At 38.0% G+C, this 14,366-nt stretch overlaps 1 protein-coding gene across 1 annotated transcript in view; it reads left to right on the top strand.

Moving 5' to 3' along the window:
- The window catches only part of LOC103267431 (probable ATP-dependent RNA helicase DDX60), a 42,735-nt gene that overhangs the window by 14,091 nt on the left and 14,278 nt on the right, over positions 1 to 14,366 (top strand). The window contains 6 exon segments of the mRNA XM_008065025.1: positions 1,240 to 1,392; positions 3,739 to 3,843; positions 5,340 to 5,540; positions 9,263 to 9,367; positions 9,632 to 9,773; positions 11,464 to 11,585. Coding sequence (XP_008063216.1) covers positions 1,240 to 1,392; positions 3,739 to 3,843; positions 5,340 to 5,540; positions 9,263 to 9,367; positions 9,632 to 9,773; positions 11,464 to 11,585 — 828 coding nt within the window.

Raw genomic sequence — 14,366 nt, 5'->3', positions numbered from 1 at the left:
GGAGCGGCCACTGCACTCCAGTCTGGGCGACCGAGTGAGGCTCCAACTCAAAAAAAAAGAAAGAAAATAGCATAGTGATGATAACTATTGCCTACTTTCGGCCACAGCATTTTTGCCAGGAGGGGAAAAGAAAACTTCCATGAATTTTTCAGTGCTCCCGTATAACTCCCTGGCTCCGACGCAAGAAAATGCATGCAATATAAACATACTAAATGTTTGCTTTGACTTCCTCTAGAAACGTTTTACTCTTCACATATCATGAAAATTTGGTCTGTAGCCATTTGTAGTTTAAATACTGTTCACAGAATTTCCCAAAATAAGAGGCTTTCTATATTACAGCTAACTCATTCCACCAAAGAGGCCTTGGAATCTCTAAAAGTGGTATGCTAGTTCTTCCTTGAGATCTTTTTTCAACGCAAATTATCATGCTTATGGTGGACAAAGTTGAAAATACAAATTAGTAATAATAGCAACAGTGCTATCACTCAGAAATAATCACCACCCTGATATAACAGATGTAGCTTTCGTCTTGTTTACCTGGAACTGCACACTGTGTATGTGTATATTCATTCTATTGTATACCTTCCTTTGCAAACCTCATGGTCTCTTCATCTACCATAACTGTGTATTTATATCATCATCGCATGGTCTTTGATATTCCACTGGGCGAATGACTATGCAATTGAAGCGACCGCTAACCAGCCTTTTGATCTGGGATATATTGCCTCTCCCCGCTCACCATACACAGCATTTGTCTTTGCACATATAATCTGGATCCAACTGAATTTCCTCTTTAAGACATCAACATTTTTAAGGCCATGTGTGCGCCATTTGCAGCAGGAAGCACGCACACCCTGGCCAGGGTAAGGGACCTGCTCGACCTTCTTGGAGAAGTGTGTCTCTGTCTGGGGAGAGCTCCCAAGACCCCAGAAGCTCACTGACCTCCCCCCTGCACTCACACTTCCCCTGGATATCTTATCTGCCACTTTGTCAGGACTTTCACCCCGTAAGTGAGGTAAGACTGCTGGAGACTGTCTTTTCGAAGAATTGGGAAGATTTTCCTCGTAGTTGCTGTGGCTGCCGTAAAAATGTCCTTTGAACTCATACAGAGTCAGTTTCAAACATTGGGTCAAATTATTATGTGGTATGCGGGTTATGTTCATTTCAGCATTTTTATTATGGTTTAAATTAAAATTATATAAGAAAAGCCCACAAATCCTAAATTGCTGCTTCTTTCAGACTTTGCGGTTAGTGTTTGACCGAGTCAGATTTGAAAGGAAAGGTGCGGAACTGAAAGCCCTGGCCCTAAGGGGTATCGGATACCATCACAGTGCCATGAGCGCCAAAGCAAAACAACTAGTTGAAATTCTCTTCAGGAAAGGGTTTATTCGGGTAGGTAAACCTTTTCATTCTAAAAATAGAATCTGTGACTGTCTCAAGCTGAATATTCGTGAAAAGTAAAGAATACAATCATCTTTTTTCCTCACATAACTCTGTATTTTTCTTTTTAAAAAAATGATATGACTGCATAACCTCATCTCATTTAATTGGGGATGGAAGTTTGAAGTGTACCATTCACTTTATCTCTTTTTCATGAGAATAAAAATATTTCCTAAACAGATACTTTTTAAAATACTTCACCATGAAATGTATCGATGCTGATTTGGGCACAACTCTTTGCTTTTTTATTTATAATATTTAGGGAATTTTGTGAACTGTTGAAGTAATTTCGGGTACAGACATAATTTCATGGGCTTCAAGGACACTTATGATAGAGTTTTAGTTAGATCTTTTCTTGACATAATATAATAGCTGAAATGAGAGCAAGGATATATTGCATCTTTAGGGTCTACTCCCTGCCTCAGTAGATGGTTCACTCCTAAATGTTCTCTTTCCTGTCACTGATAGCAGACAGGAGGGAGATTAACTTAACTAACTTTCAAGCCAAACCCTTGTTATGTTTTGTTTAGTGTGTCCTATGAGGTGCATGGGACTAGTCCAGATAAAGTCATAGGGAGGGTTTATATAATTTCCAAGTAAATTTGGATCTTGAGTAATATTTAAAAATGGATTCTGATTTTTAAAAATTATTCATATTCAATTTTGTATGACATGCATTAAATGAGAGAGAGAGGCTGAGAGACTAGGCAGGATTTTTTTTTAATCTTAAGCTAAATATTGAGAAAAATCTAATACTGCAGTTAAATCATAATTCTATTATCTGGAAAAAGCACGATGGATCACGAACAACTTTGCTTAGCTTTTCTCTAAACTCATAGCAACTGATTTATTTATTTTAAAGGTTGATAACCAAAGGGAACGTTTTCTGCATGATCATGAATTGAAAGAAGAAAGGCACACACCCCTTTTGATCAGCACCTGTGTCTAAAGAAGTGTCTGTTAAATAGCAGTTGCTCAGTTACTATTAGTAACTGAATGAATAGCTAGATCACCTTGGAAGAGGTGCTATGGACATAGTGATAGCATTTTATAGAGAGCCCTTTTTGAAATTTTGAATTTTAAAATTGTGGGCTACATTTCAGGGTTAGGCGTGGAAAATTCATTGTGCAGGTACCCGAGAACACATTTTTAAAAAGGTGTTCATCCTAGTTGTTTTCTGAATTTCATGTTCTTGTTTTCTCCATTTGTGCTCTTGTTTTTAAACTTTAGATTCCAAACGCTAGTAAACGGTGTGCTGCATTTTTACAGATATGTAGATTTCACTTACAGAATAGTATGAGAACATCACTCCATATACTTAAAAGACAGACACTCACAATGGCATATATAATAACCAGCATAAAAAGAAAGAGAGGATGCTTATAAATACCCAGCATTACGTGAAAGATGAGCAAAAGGCTGAATCATCTGAGCAAACTTTAGTGCTTGTCCTTCTCCTTTCCTGGCTGGTTATCAGTACAATTTAGGGAAGGAAACGTGAACTGTTTAAATGTTCCATAGTATTTTCATCATTTATTCAGTTCAGATTCAGCAGGTGCATGTGCCTGCTTGTTACAGGGGTATGCTGCACGATTGTGGGAATTAGGCACCTTGTGAGCCTGTCATTCAAATGTTGAACGTTGTATCCAGTAGCTAACCTTTCAACCTTCACCCCTTTTGGAGCGCCCAGTGTCTACTATTTCCATCTGAAAAACAGCACTTTATTTTTATTTTCTTGCTATGATATGTTATTTCCACTGGTATAATCTCTACAAATTTTAGCAGATGAAATGGATAATTGCCCAGAAGTGGGTCTGTAAAAAATGATATCACTTGATCATAAACAAATTTTGTGTCCGATAATGTATTTTAGAAGAGTTGCTGAATACCTATCAGGTGGCAGTTACTGTCCTTGGTGCTGAGGATACAATGGCCAATGGCGCTTGGAGTCTAGTATGGGACAATTGAGCACATACATGTAGTTTTGTTGTGGTAGTCAATAATGCCATGAAAAAAAATAATGTAGAACGGAGAAAGATAATGATAGCAGGGATGCTGGTTTCAGATGTGGTTTCTAAAAAATCCCTCCGGGACATTTGAGCAGACAAAGAGGGAAGAATAGTCTGTGCAAACTGTGTGTTTGTGAATTAGCAGGAATACCAATATGCCTCATTTCTTTAGCTTTCCCACTGGGGTATAATTGAAGTCCAAGGCATCTTTCAGCAACTATATGGCAGGGAATACTTACATCCCATCAAAATGCTATTTTATAAAGTAATTGCTTTATTCTCTTTCTAGGTGGTGACAGCTACTGGAACACTTGCTTTAGGAATCAATATGCCTTGTAAATCTGTGGTTTTTGCTCAGAATTCAGTCTATCTGGATGCTTTAAATTACAGACAGGTATTGCAATATGTACAAACTTGCATACTGTATTGTTAAAATATGACCATAACATAGTAAGAAGAAAGTTAACCTTTCGTTTGCAAACATACTGCAATTGATGGTAACACGGCATGGCATTCGTCCATGTCTGACTATCACTTTTAGCCATAGTATAGTGGAAAGCACATGAGTTTGGGATTTTGTGACTCCCACTCACCAGACGTGTGACCTTGGATGAGACATCTAACCTGCCTGATTCTCCTTTCCTGCCTCCAGAAAATGGGTGGCAATCGATATTCCACAACATTTGCAAGAAAGATATACATCAAAGGTGCTCAGGACACATTTGCTGTGCACAAGATTTTGCAGTCCGGAGTTATCTTTAGTGCATCCCTCTTCTTTGCTCCTGACACACAATCCCTTGCCAAGCTCACTTTGTGACTTTCCTGTCGTGGCATTTGAATTTTTGCCTTGCGATTTTTGTACCCGCCATCTTCCACTGTACATTCTTTTAGCAGTGTGCTAGGTTGTTGGCTCTCCTTATTCTGTGTCCTGCACACAGCATAGGTTGTCTTTATATTGCTTGCCTCCTCAGAAATATTTGATGATTATTTCTTCGGCAGCATCAAATTTAGATATGTCACCCAACAGTCAAGTTTTTAGCTTTCTCTCCCTTTCTCTCTAAACACTCTTTATCCTCCTCACAGGCCAGTATAACATCCCACCACGTCACCAGCTCCTGTTTCATTTCCACCCCTGCTGCTACACCCTGTATGAACTCTCTCCTCCTGTCTCATCTTTGGGGATCTTTTATTTGGGGTTCTGGAGCTGGAGTCTTTTGATATTTGGGATGGTGGACTTGAGAATCTAAATGCCAGGGTTTGAATCCTGAATCTTCCACTTTCTGGTTGTTTCATCTATGGACACGGTTCTTACATCCCCAATGCCTTAGCACAATCTAAGCACTTAAAAGTGAGAATTACTACAGCCTCTGTAAAGAGTTTATTTTTGACTTTCTTTTTTTTTTTTTTACAAGCAACTTCTGAATTTTATCTCAGTCGTGTATTTCCTCTATTTGTGCACAACTTTTTTTTGTGATTTGCAACTCAACACATGTGTGTGTGAGAGACGGCAGGAAGGAAAGGGATGAAAGACAGGAGATAGAGAAGGAGAGAAAAGTAGTAAATCAGACTTTAGTTGCAAGTGACAGTGAAATCAGTCTCTTGCGGTAGTTGTTCTTTGTTTCTTCTGTATAACATTATACAAATGCCTAGTACAACTAAGTACATAAGAATGAAATAAGTACATAGACATGACAAATAACTCATTTTTCAGTTCTGTCTCAACTGTGGTAAATTTCCTAAGCACTGTGTAGTGGGATATTGATTTCAGTTAGTTAATCGTGGGACATATGCACAACGTCTTGCTTCAAACCCACGCAAAAGGCTCAATTCTCACATTGTGCTAGTAAAAGTAGTTAGGGAAGTTTCACATTGTGACTCTACCGTTTCCAGATGTCTGGTCGCGCTGGAAGACGAGGTCAAGACCTGATGGGAGATGTGTATTTCTTTGATATCCCATTGCCCAAAGTAGAAAAACTCATAAAATCCAACGTTCCTGAGCTGAGAGGACAGTTCCCCCTCAGCATTACCCTGATTCTGCGACTCATGCTGCTGGCTTCTAAGGGAGACGACCCAGAGGACAGCGAGGCCAAGGTACCGTGCCAGACGCGGTCTGAGACTCAGTCTCCATCACTGGGCTGCTGGGAGTCAGGCCCGCCGTTCTTTTTAGAAGTCTGTAGCCTGGGGGTCACTAAGGAAGAAGAATAACTGTTTTTGTTTGCTTCCACTATTGAACATGGAACTTGGCTGAATGGGCACTGGAAGTCACCCAGGGTTACTGTTCTCAGTGTGATAAGCCTTGTCCTATAGTAGTTGAGGGTTCTGGCTATGAATTTATAAAGATCTGGGTTAGATCCCTGTTTCTACCATTTAGAAACTAAATGTTTGTTTTTATGATTTTGTAGTTTTAAAAAAGTGTATGTTTCACTGAGAAAAAAATTCATTAAAGAATTTAGGGAAATGCAGAATGTTGAGTGAAAAAAAGGACTCATGCTTGATCCCACTACCTAAAAAGAATCACATTTTGGTGGTGTTTGTTTGTTTGTTTGGTGTTTTGGTGTTTTTTTCAAACATTTTTCTAGGCATGAGTGTGCATTTGGCTTTTAAACCCTGATATAGTTATGTGTAATTGGACTTCAAAATATGATTGTAAACTTTTCCTGATGTATGTTGCTGAGATATTTTGTGTCCAATCCCAAAATAAGAGATTTAAGATTCATGATTAAATAATTCGATTTTCATTTTTATGAAGATACACTGTCAAAAGCACCTGCTCTTCCCTGTTTTTGCATATTGCTCAGGATGCTCCTGTAAATCAGATACTATTTCCTGAGGTAAGGATTCTTCCTGTTCCCATGATAAGTTGACTGGTCTTATAGAGCAGACATACATAATTTTAGACCAAAACTTCCCCGGTCTTGAGTTTTTAATTTTCACCTCTCTGGAGAGAAGAGTGCATTTTCTAACAAGGCTTACTATTTTTTTAAAACTGTTATCTGGTTGGTTCATTCTTTTTTTTTTTTTTTCGCCCTGGTATAATTGAGAAGACCTTCTCACATGTAAGACTCGAATGTGGGCATGACATTCTTGCCGTAAGTTCTTCAATCATCACATCAAGGTTGCTTCGTTACCTTCTGGCACTTAGTGTCACACAAGAGCAGACACCTTTGGAGTCTCGTTAGAGGAGCCATGTTAGTTTCTGTTCTCCTGCAGTTTATTTGATTTTTTTTTCTCTGTCTTTGAAATTATATGATTCTTTTTCTTATTCTATTTCAAATGGTTTTTCCCAGGATTTTCTATTTTGTGGGCCCTTTTAAAGATTGATGTTTAAGTTATTATATGAGACCTTTCAATCTTCATGCTCCAGTTTTTTTATTGTGGTGAAATACACACCACATAAAATTTACGATTTTAACCATTTTAAAGATCGTTTAGTAACATTAAGTGCATTCATACTGTTGTGCAATGCTCAGATATTTTTCAAACTAAGAAAAGATTTTCTCAAAGTGTATCTGCTGTATGTGCTTCTGCTGTAATTGTTCAGTTGCTTTTTCAGGAAAAGTTATAATTTTTAGGTTGAAACCCCCTTCTTTGTTCTCCATTGCTGTCTTTTTCTTCATTGTGAAAAGATATGATGCTTGTCTTCACATCACCGATGCAGCTCTTCAGTGTGTCAGTTTTGCTCTTGCTGGGCTTTTAGTTCTCCCGAAACGCTTTGCTACTTCATCACTCTTTCATATCATAATGATTTTTTTTTTTGTAATGTCAATACCTGTTGTCTACGTACCATAGGCTGTTGCGCCTTGTCTCACAGAAGCTGTATCATTTGGCACCCATTAAGGATAACAGACCATTTTTCAAAACAATTTTTTTTTTTTTTGCTTCATACAGGAAACAATTTTTGTAGGACAGCTCTCTCTCTCTCTCTCTCTCTCTCTCTCTCTCTCTCTCTCTCTCTCTCTCTCTCATAAAAACCAGTGTCCTCTTCAAAAAAGAGAGCATTTTGATCACTTAGTAACTGTGTGGTAAAAGTATTTAAAGTATAGTCTATGTGGAAGTTTTTTCCCCTAGATTCTTTGATCCAAAAAAAGTATTATGTGAAATTTTAGGTAAACAAAGGAGACCAAAGCAGACTTTTTCTGGCGGAGGCTGGGTTTGAGGCTGGAGACCCAGCCGCTTGCTCCCTTTTTCTCTACTTTCCATCTTCTGAGGTGGAATCCAAAGAAGCCTTACCCCCACTGTTGAAAACCCCCAGTTCTGATGAGCACCAACTATTCGTGGGTTTTCCTCATCCACTGTGTGTGCTTTTACTGAACTGTGAATGTTTCCCTTGCCTGCAGCGTCGTAATGTTCCTTATCCGGTTGTACATAGTACTAGTCCTTCCTTGCGCAGCATCAGACCTCTCTATCTACCATCCATCTAGCTAACTATATCTATCTATGATTTATCATCTGTCTCTCTGTCTTCCTAGCTCTATCATGTTTTTATTTATGTTCTCTATATTCCCCCACTAGAATGTAAGCAGCCTAAGGCCCATCATGTTTATTTGTCTTATTTGCTGGTATACACATTCAACAAGTAATGACAGCATGACTGAATAATTTTAGGAAGATGACCAATTTTCTTAAAAAGAATAAATCTGTTGTGGGTTTTTGTGCTTCCTCACTTTTGAATGGCGATACATCTATCCAAATCTGGTGATTTGCCAAGCAATCAAGTCTATGAAATTTCCTCTGGCTTCGCTCTGTCCACTGACGTGCTGTTCAAATACCCTTTCAAATCTGAGGCTGGATGAATAGTTTTCATCCAAATATTAATATTTAGCCGATCTTTATCTCTGTATAGTTTTCTGATCTGAAAAGTCATTTCCCCTACTCTGCCAGGCTTCCTGACACACTGATCCTATGAATGTCATTGTATGTCAAGAGCACGCAATGTTATAAGGATTCTTACTATCTTAGCAAGACTTTAATTATGGGTTCTACACCTCTGTGGTTAGAGTGAACCACCATGAGTTCCTCGCCCCTGCTACCTGCTGTTTTCTGATGGTGGCCACCAATTCTGAATAAATGCAGCATGAGAGGGGGAAGAGATTGTAAATAAGACCATTTTCGGTACCCTCAAACATGTATCGCCCCAGTGTAAGGCGATGGAGAGGACACCCCTTTTCCCTTCCTTCCCTCTCCCCCATCCCGGCTTCCCTGCCTCCCTCCCTCCACCAGTCCACCCCGTCCCCCTCCCTGTCCCCTTTTCTTCCTTCCTTTTACCTAGTCCCTTGGCCTCACTGTAAACAGAGATTCTTTCTAGGTTCTAGAAACTCTCAGGCCTAAAGACAGCTAAGCCTAAATCTTGGTGATGGCGCCGATTTTTTAACGGGAATTTTATAGACATTTTACTGAGAAGTTGAAAGACATGTTAATTTCAGTGCTGTTTTACACTCGAAACCAAGCAATATTTGTATTACTTTGGTTTAAATCAACCGAGTTCCATTGTTTTTGCAGCAATGCTGCAGGACGTGGGATAATATCTCTTTCTGTCCTTCCGGAACAATTCAAGAGCTATAGGCTCTTAAACTGGAATGGCATTTATTATCAGACTGTTTGGTGATATGTTTCATTTCTGACTGTTCTGTTTCTATGCTCTATTTTAAGAAGGATGTGCTGTGTAAAAGCCCTGTAAAACAAATAATATGAAATCAGGTTGGATCTTACATATTGCTGGTATCTTTGTGGTATACTAGATGTGCATCATATCTATTGTATTTGTAAATTATTCACCCTTACTCTGTGTGATTAAAAGTACTTTTTATTTTTAGGTGCTATCAGTGCTAAAGCATTCATTGCTGTCCTTCAAACAACCCACAGTAATGGAGATGTTAAAACTTTACTTCTTGTTTTCTCTGCAGCTGCTCGTGAAGGAGGTATAGATTATTGTACTTTGCTTTTTTGTGAAAGAAGATTGCTACTGTCTAGATTTCTTACCATGCTGAACTAACGATAGTCTCTAGTAGGTTTTATCCAATGATTAATATTACTTATAAATAATATAATTATCAAATTGGGGCAGATAATAGTTATGAATCTTACTTATATTGTCATAAAATACTATTTTAAACTGGTAATAAGTTGCCTATTAATTATGTGGTAAGTTGAGATGAGCTAATAAATTGTTTTTTGTTCTTTAGGGCTATTTAGATCAAGAAGGTAATCCAATGGGGTTTGCTGGACTTGTATCCCATTTGCATTATCACGAACCTTCTAATTTTGTTTTTGTCAGTTTTCTTGTAAGAGGCCTTTTCCATGATCTCTGTCAGCCAACTAGGGAAGGTAAGCTTGAGGTTTTATTTTTTTTTCCATATATACTTGGACTACACATACGTGTGTGTGTGTGTGTGTGTGTGTGTGTGTGTGTGTGTGTGTATTCAAAAAATAGCAACATATTTGTAGAAAGCTAGCACTTCAGGAATATTTTTCCTATGAAATAAATAAATACAGTTAATATGTAGATAATTTACAGATCTCTAAATAAAATTAAATACCTACTAATATAGATTATATGAGAGACAGCCATATTTTGTGGCATCTATTTTAAAATGTCAGCTTCTCCAGAGTATTAACTTTACTGATTTCTTGCCTCTGGGATTAAGAACATATTAAATAATATACAATCATTAGAAAATATTTTCTTCTAACTAAATGTGCATGCATCCTGGAAAAAAGACATAGAAAAACATTAAGTTGAAATTTGAAATTACTCATAATTATAATATCCGCAGTTAATTATTGTTAATATTTATGAATATTCTCATCTAATCCTATTTGCTTTGAATATTATAGTGTAGTATACCGTAATAGCTAATATTATATTTATTGCATAATTTAAAAGGGTTTTTCCCTAAACATATTTTTGTCCACATCACATAAATTTTAAAATAAATTTCATTTAGCACAATTTTTGTTAAAATCCTCTGATTTTTACATTTAAACAGTGCATCTCTTATGTAGTGCCCCTAAAGTAGTGTTTCCATCTTATAATATTTGTGCTTAAAGTTGTTTTGTTTCCTAGTGCCTGTTAAATGCACTACCTTTCACAGCCTTACTTTATCTTATTTTCTATCATTATTTGATAGGCACACTCTGCTTTGCATAATAGTCTGTGCTCTGAATAGGCGCTGTCCTGTGAAATTTGATTACCAGAAAACTCTGCCCACCCCAATGTTCTGTAAGAGGAGAAGTAATTTCAGGCAGCAGGGAGTGTACATTTGTTTATTGATATGGGGGTGGGTGGGCGTATGTGGTTATAAAGAGGATACAGAATATTGAGTAACTTTATGAAGGAGATAATACGACCAGCATCATTTTGTAAATGGGGAAATGACAGAGCGAAACATTAAATCAATGGCCATGGTCTCATGCTTAAAATAAGTCGGAAGCAATATTCAAATATAAGTAGTCTGACTCTGAAGACCGTTATTAAACATAGCATTTTTTTTTTTAGCCACTACAACATAATGCTCATGTGTTGTGAGGTATAGATTAACTCAAACAGATGATACTTGAGTAGGAATGTCAGGAAAGGAAGACAGGCAGATAAGACTGGGAGGTTATTGGTAGGCTGAATTTTGGAAAGCCTTAAATGCTAACTAAGAAAGTTAGATTTTGTTCCAAAGGTGTTGAAACGCCGTCAGAAATTTTTGAGGAGGTGGGAGACATGGTGATTCAGTTCTTGGGGTAAGCTGATCATCCCCGGAGACAGACAAACATGAGAGAAACCTAGATAAGGAGATAAGGCAATGTTTGGTTGGGATGACTGGAATCTGAACTAGAGCGTAGGTAACAAGGATGAAAAAGAGGCACCGAAGAAAACTGCCAGCAGGGTTGGTGATTCCTCAGGTGCTATATTTTTCACAAAATTTTGTAGTTTCTGTGGAATGAAATGCAGTGCAGCATTTCATCTAATATTAAAAAACAGAATTGCATTTTTCACATTTACAGGAAGATATCTTGTTTTGTATAGGCTCTAAACATTTTTCTCAAGATGTTATGGAAAAGTTGGTGTTAGTATTGGCACATCTCTTCGGAAGAAGACATCTTCTACCAAAGTTCCAAGATGCTAAATTCAAGTTTTATCAGTCAAAGGTAACATGTGTGATGCTGATAACATTTAATAAGCAGATAGATCCCACCAGAAATCATTCAGCAGCAGTCGGGTTTTATTAATACAGGAGAGTTCGTCTGTTTTGTAGAATAATTTGTTCTCTCTGTAACCAACGTGACATTTAATCTATAATTCATAAGTCTCCCTCTATAAATCTATCAAAAGAAAAATCATTTTTTATTTGTTTTGTTTCATTTCATTGTAGCGATGTAGGGTACAAGTGAGGATTAACTAAGTAGGCTGCATGCCGGTGAAGTCTGGACTTTTAACTGACCTTCATTCTCCCTGGTAGTGGACCAGCTACCCTGTGTTTTCTCATGCTTCCCTACCCTTTGCTTCTTCCCCTCCCCTAGCAGTGTCCAGTCACTACTGATCCCTCCCTTTTGCTGATGTGACTAACGTTCAGGGCTCACTGACAAGTGAGAACATGCAGTATTCAGTTCTTTGTTTCTGTGATAGATGACTGAGTATGATGGTCTCCAACTCCATCCAGTTTGCTGCAGAGTCCATGGTTTTGTGCTTCTTTATGTTTACGTAATACTCCACCATCCAGATGTATCACATTTTCTTTATTCAGTCTTGATGGGCAGTACGGTTGGCTCCATGTTTTTGCTATTTTGACTAGTGTGGCGGTAAACATGCGGTATGCAGGCAGCTTTTTTCGTATCACGATTTATGTTCCTCCAGATATAGTCCCAGGAAAGGGATTGCGGGATCACATGGAAGGTCCATTTTTAGTCCTTTGAGGAATCGCCACACTGCTTTCCATAGAACTTGAACTAGCCTACACTCCCACCAACAGGGTGGAAGGGTTCCCTTTTCTCTGCACCCGCACCAGGGTCTGCTGTTTTTTGACCTAGTAATGATAGCCATCCTTACCAGGGTTAGATGGTATCACATCTATAGTTCTTGTCTCAGAGAATTTGTCAACTCTGGACATTGGTTGAAAATTGGATTTAGCATAGGCAGAGCATCTCTCTAGTGAGTGTTACCTATGGTACAAAGTTCGCTCTCTAGGGAATGGGCCACCTGAGACCCAATCCCCACCACTACACAATATGTCCATGGAACGGACATGCATGTGTAGCCCCCGAATCTAAAATTTTTTAAAAGGAAAGCAAAAAAGATGTGTAAAATAAAAATTTGGGGATGATGGAAATAAAAAGAATTGCAGTGTATTATAAAATTTGAAATATACGTAGAACTAAAATTCATGACAATTGTTATGCAAGAGCTGAGAAGGTTAAATAGACTTGAATGTTTTCAAGTTTTGACAGTATTAGCAATTCTATTAATAGCTTACTGCAGCCTTGAAGTCCTGGGCTCAAGTAATCCTCCTGCCTCAGTTTCCCGAGAAACTAGAACTAAAGGCTCATGCTACCACACCCAGCTGATTTTCTAATTTGTTGTAGAAGCAGGTTGATCTTGAACTCCTGGTCTCAAGTGATCCTCCCGCTTTAGTGTCCCAAAGCACTGGAATTATAGGCATGAACCACTGTACCTGATCAAAGATTTATTGTGTAACCGCTGAGGTCACAACTAAAAGACTAGTGAAATAATGCACAAATAAATGTTAATAGAAGGAAAAACTGAGTGAAAAAGACTCTATAATAGATAGTCCAAATATTAAACATCTTTATGATAGATGGTCCAAACAGAAAACAAATAGTAAGACAGAAAACTCAACTATGCAGTTACATTCAATGTAATTTTACTAAAAACACCAAGTAAATTGTATTAGTAAACTTAATAAATACTAATATTTTTCAGATTGTACCTTAAAATATATATAACTACAGTCATGCATTCATGATAGTATTTCCATCAATTACAGACTGCGTATATAATGGTGGTCACATAAGATTATAATAGTGTGTTCTTACTATACCCTTTCTATGTCTAGATATATTTAGATACACAAATACTTGCCATTGAGTTACTGCTGCCTATAGTATTCAGCTAAGTAGCATGCCGTACAAGCTTGTGGCTTAGGACCAGTAAGCTACAACATACAGCCTAGGTATGTAATAGGCTATATATCGTCTACACTATGTGATGTTCACACAATAACAGTAGTGCCTAAATAGAGCATCACATCTTTCAGAATGTGTCCTTGTCATGAAATGACATATGACTGTATATGCTATTTACACAAATTGCATCTGAGCTTAAAATCTCAAGAAGGTTAAAACAGGATGACGAAAAATATGTACTGGGTAAACACTAACCAGAAAAGCCAGAAGTACCTCAATTTTCTGAAAATTAAAAAAATTAATTTCTAGGCCAGGCTCAGTGGCTCAGCCTGTAATCTCAGCACTTTGGGAGGCCAAGGCAAGTGGATTGCCTAAGCCAGCGGGTTCGAGACCCACATGGGCAACTTGGCAAGACCTCGTCTCTACAATACATCCAAAATTAGCTGGGCGTGGTAGCGGGTGCCTGTAGTTCTGGTTACCTGGACGGCTGAGGAGGAAGGATCTCTGAACCCAGCAGGACGAGGCTGCGTGGCCAGGAGCGTGCCACTGCACTCCAGTCTGGGCGACAGAGTGAAACTCCAATACCAAAAAAAACAAATTAATTTCTAAATACATGTGGGATAAAAAAGAAATAAGATGGAAATTATAAAATTTTTTATTTTAAAGATGAAGGGTATAATTCAGAGTTACTTATACAAATGTTCATTATACAGGTACCTTTGTTGATGAGGTATGCCCCCTTCCCTCCCCTGGCAGTTTCCCACCATTGCCAATTCTACTCCCCGCCCC

This window comes from Carlito syrichta, unplaced genomic scaffold (genome assembly GCF_000164805.1).
Source record: "Carlito syrichta isolate Samal-C Ts95f unplaced genomic scaffold, Tarsius_syrichta-2.0.1 Scaffold308134, whole genome shotgun sequence".
NCBI lineage: Eukaryota > Metazoa > Chordata > Mammalia > Primates > Tarsiidae > Carlito > Carlito syrichta.
This window is presented reverse-complemented; position numbering and strand designations above follow the sequence as displayed.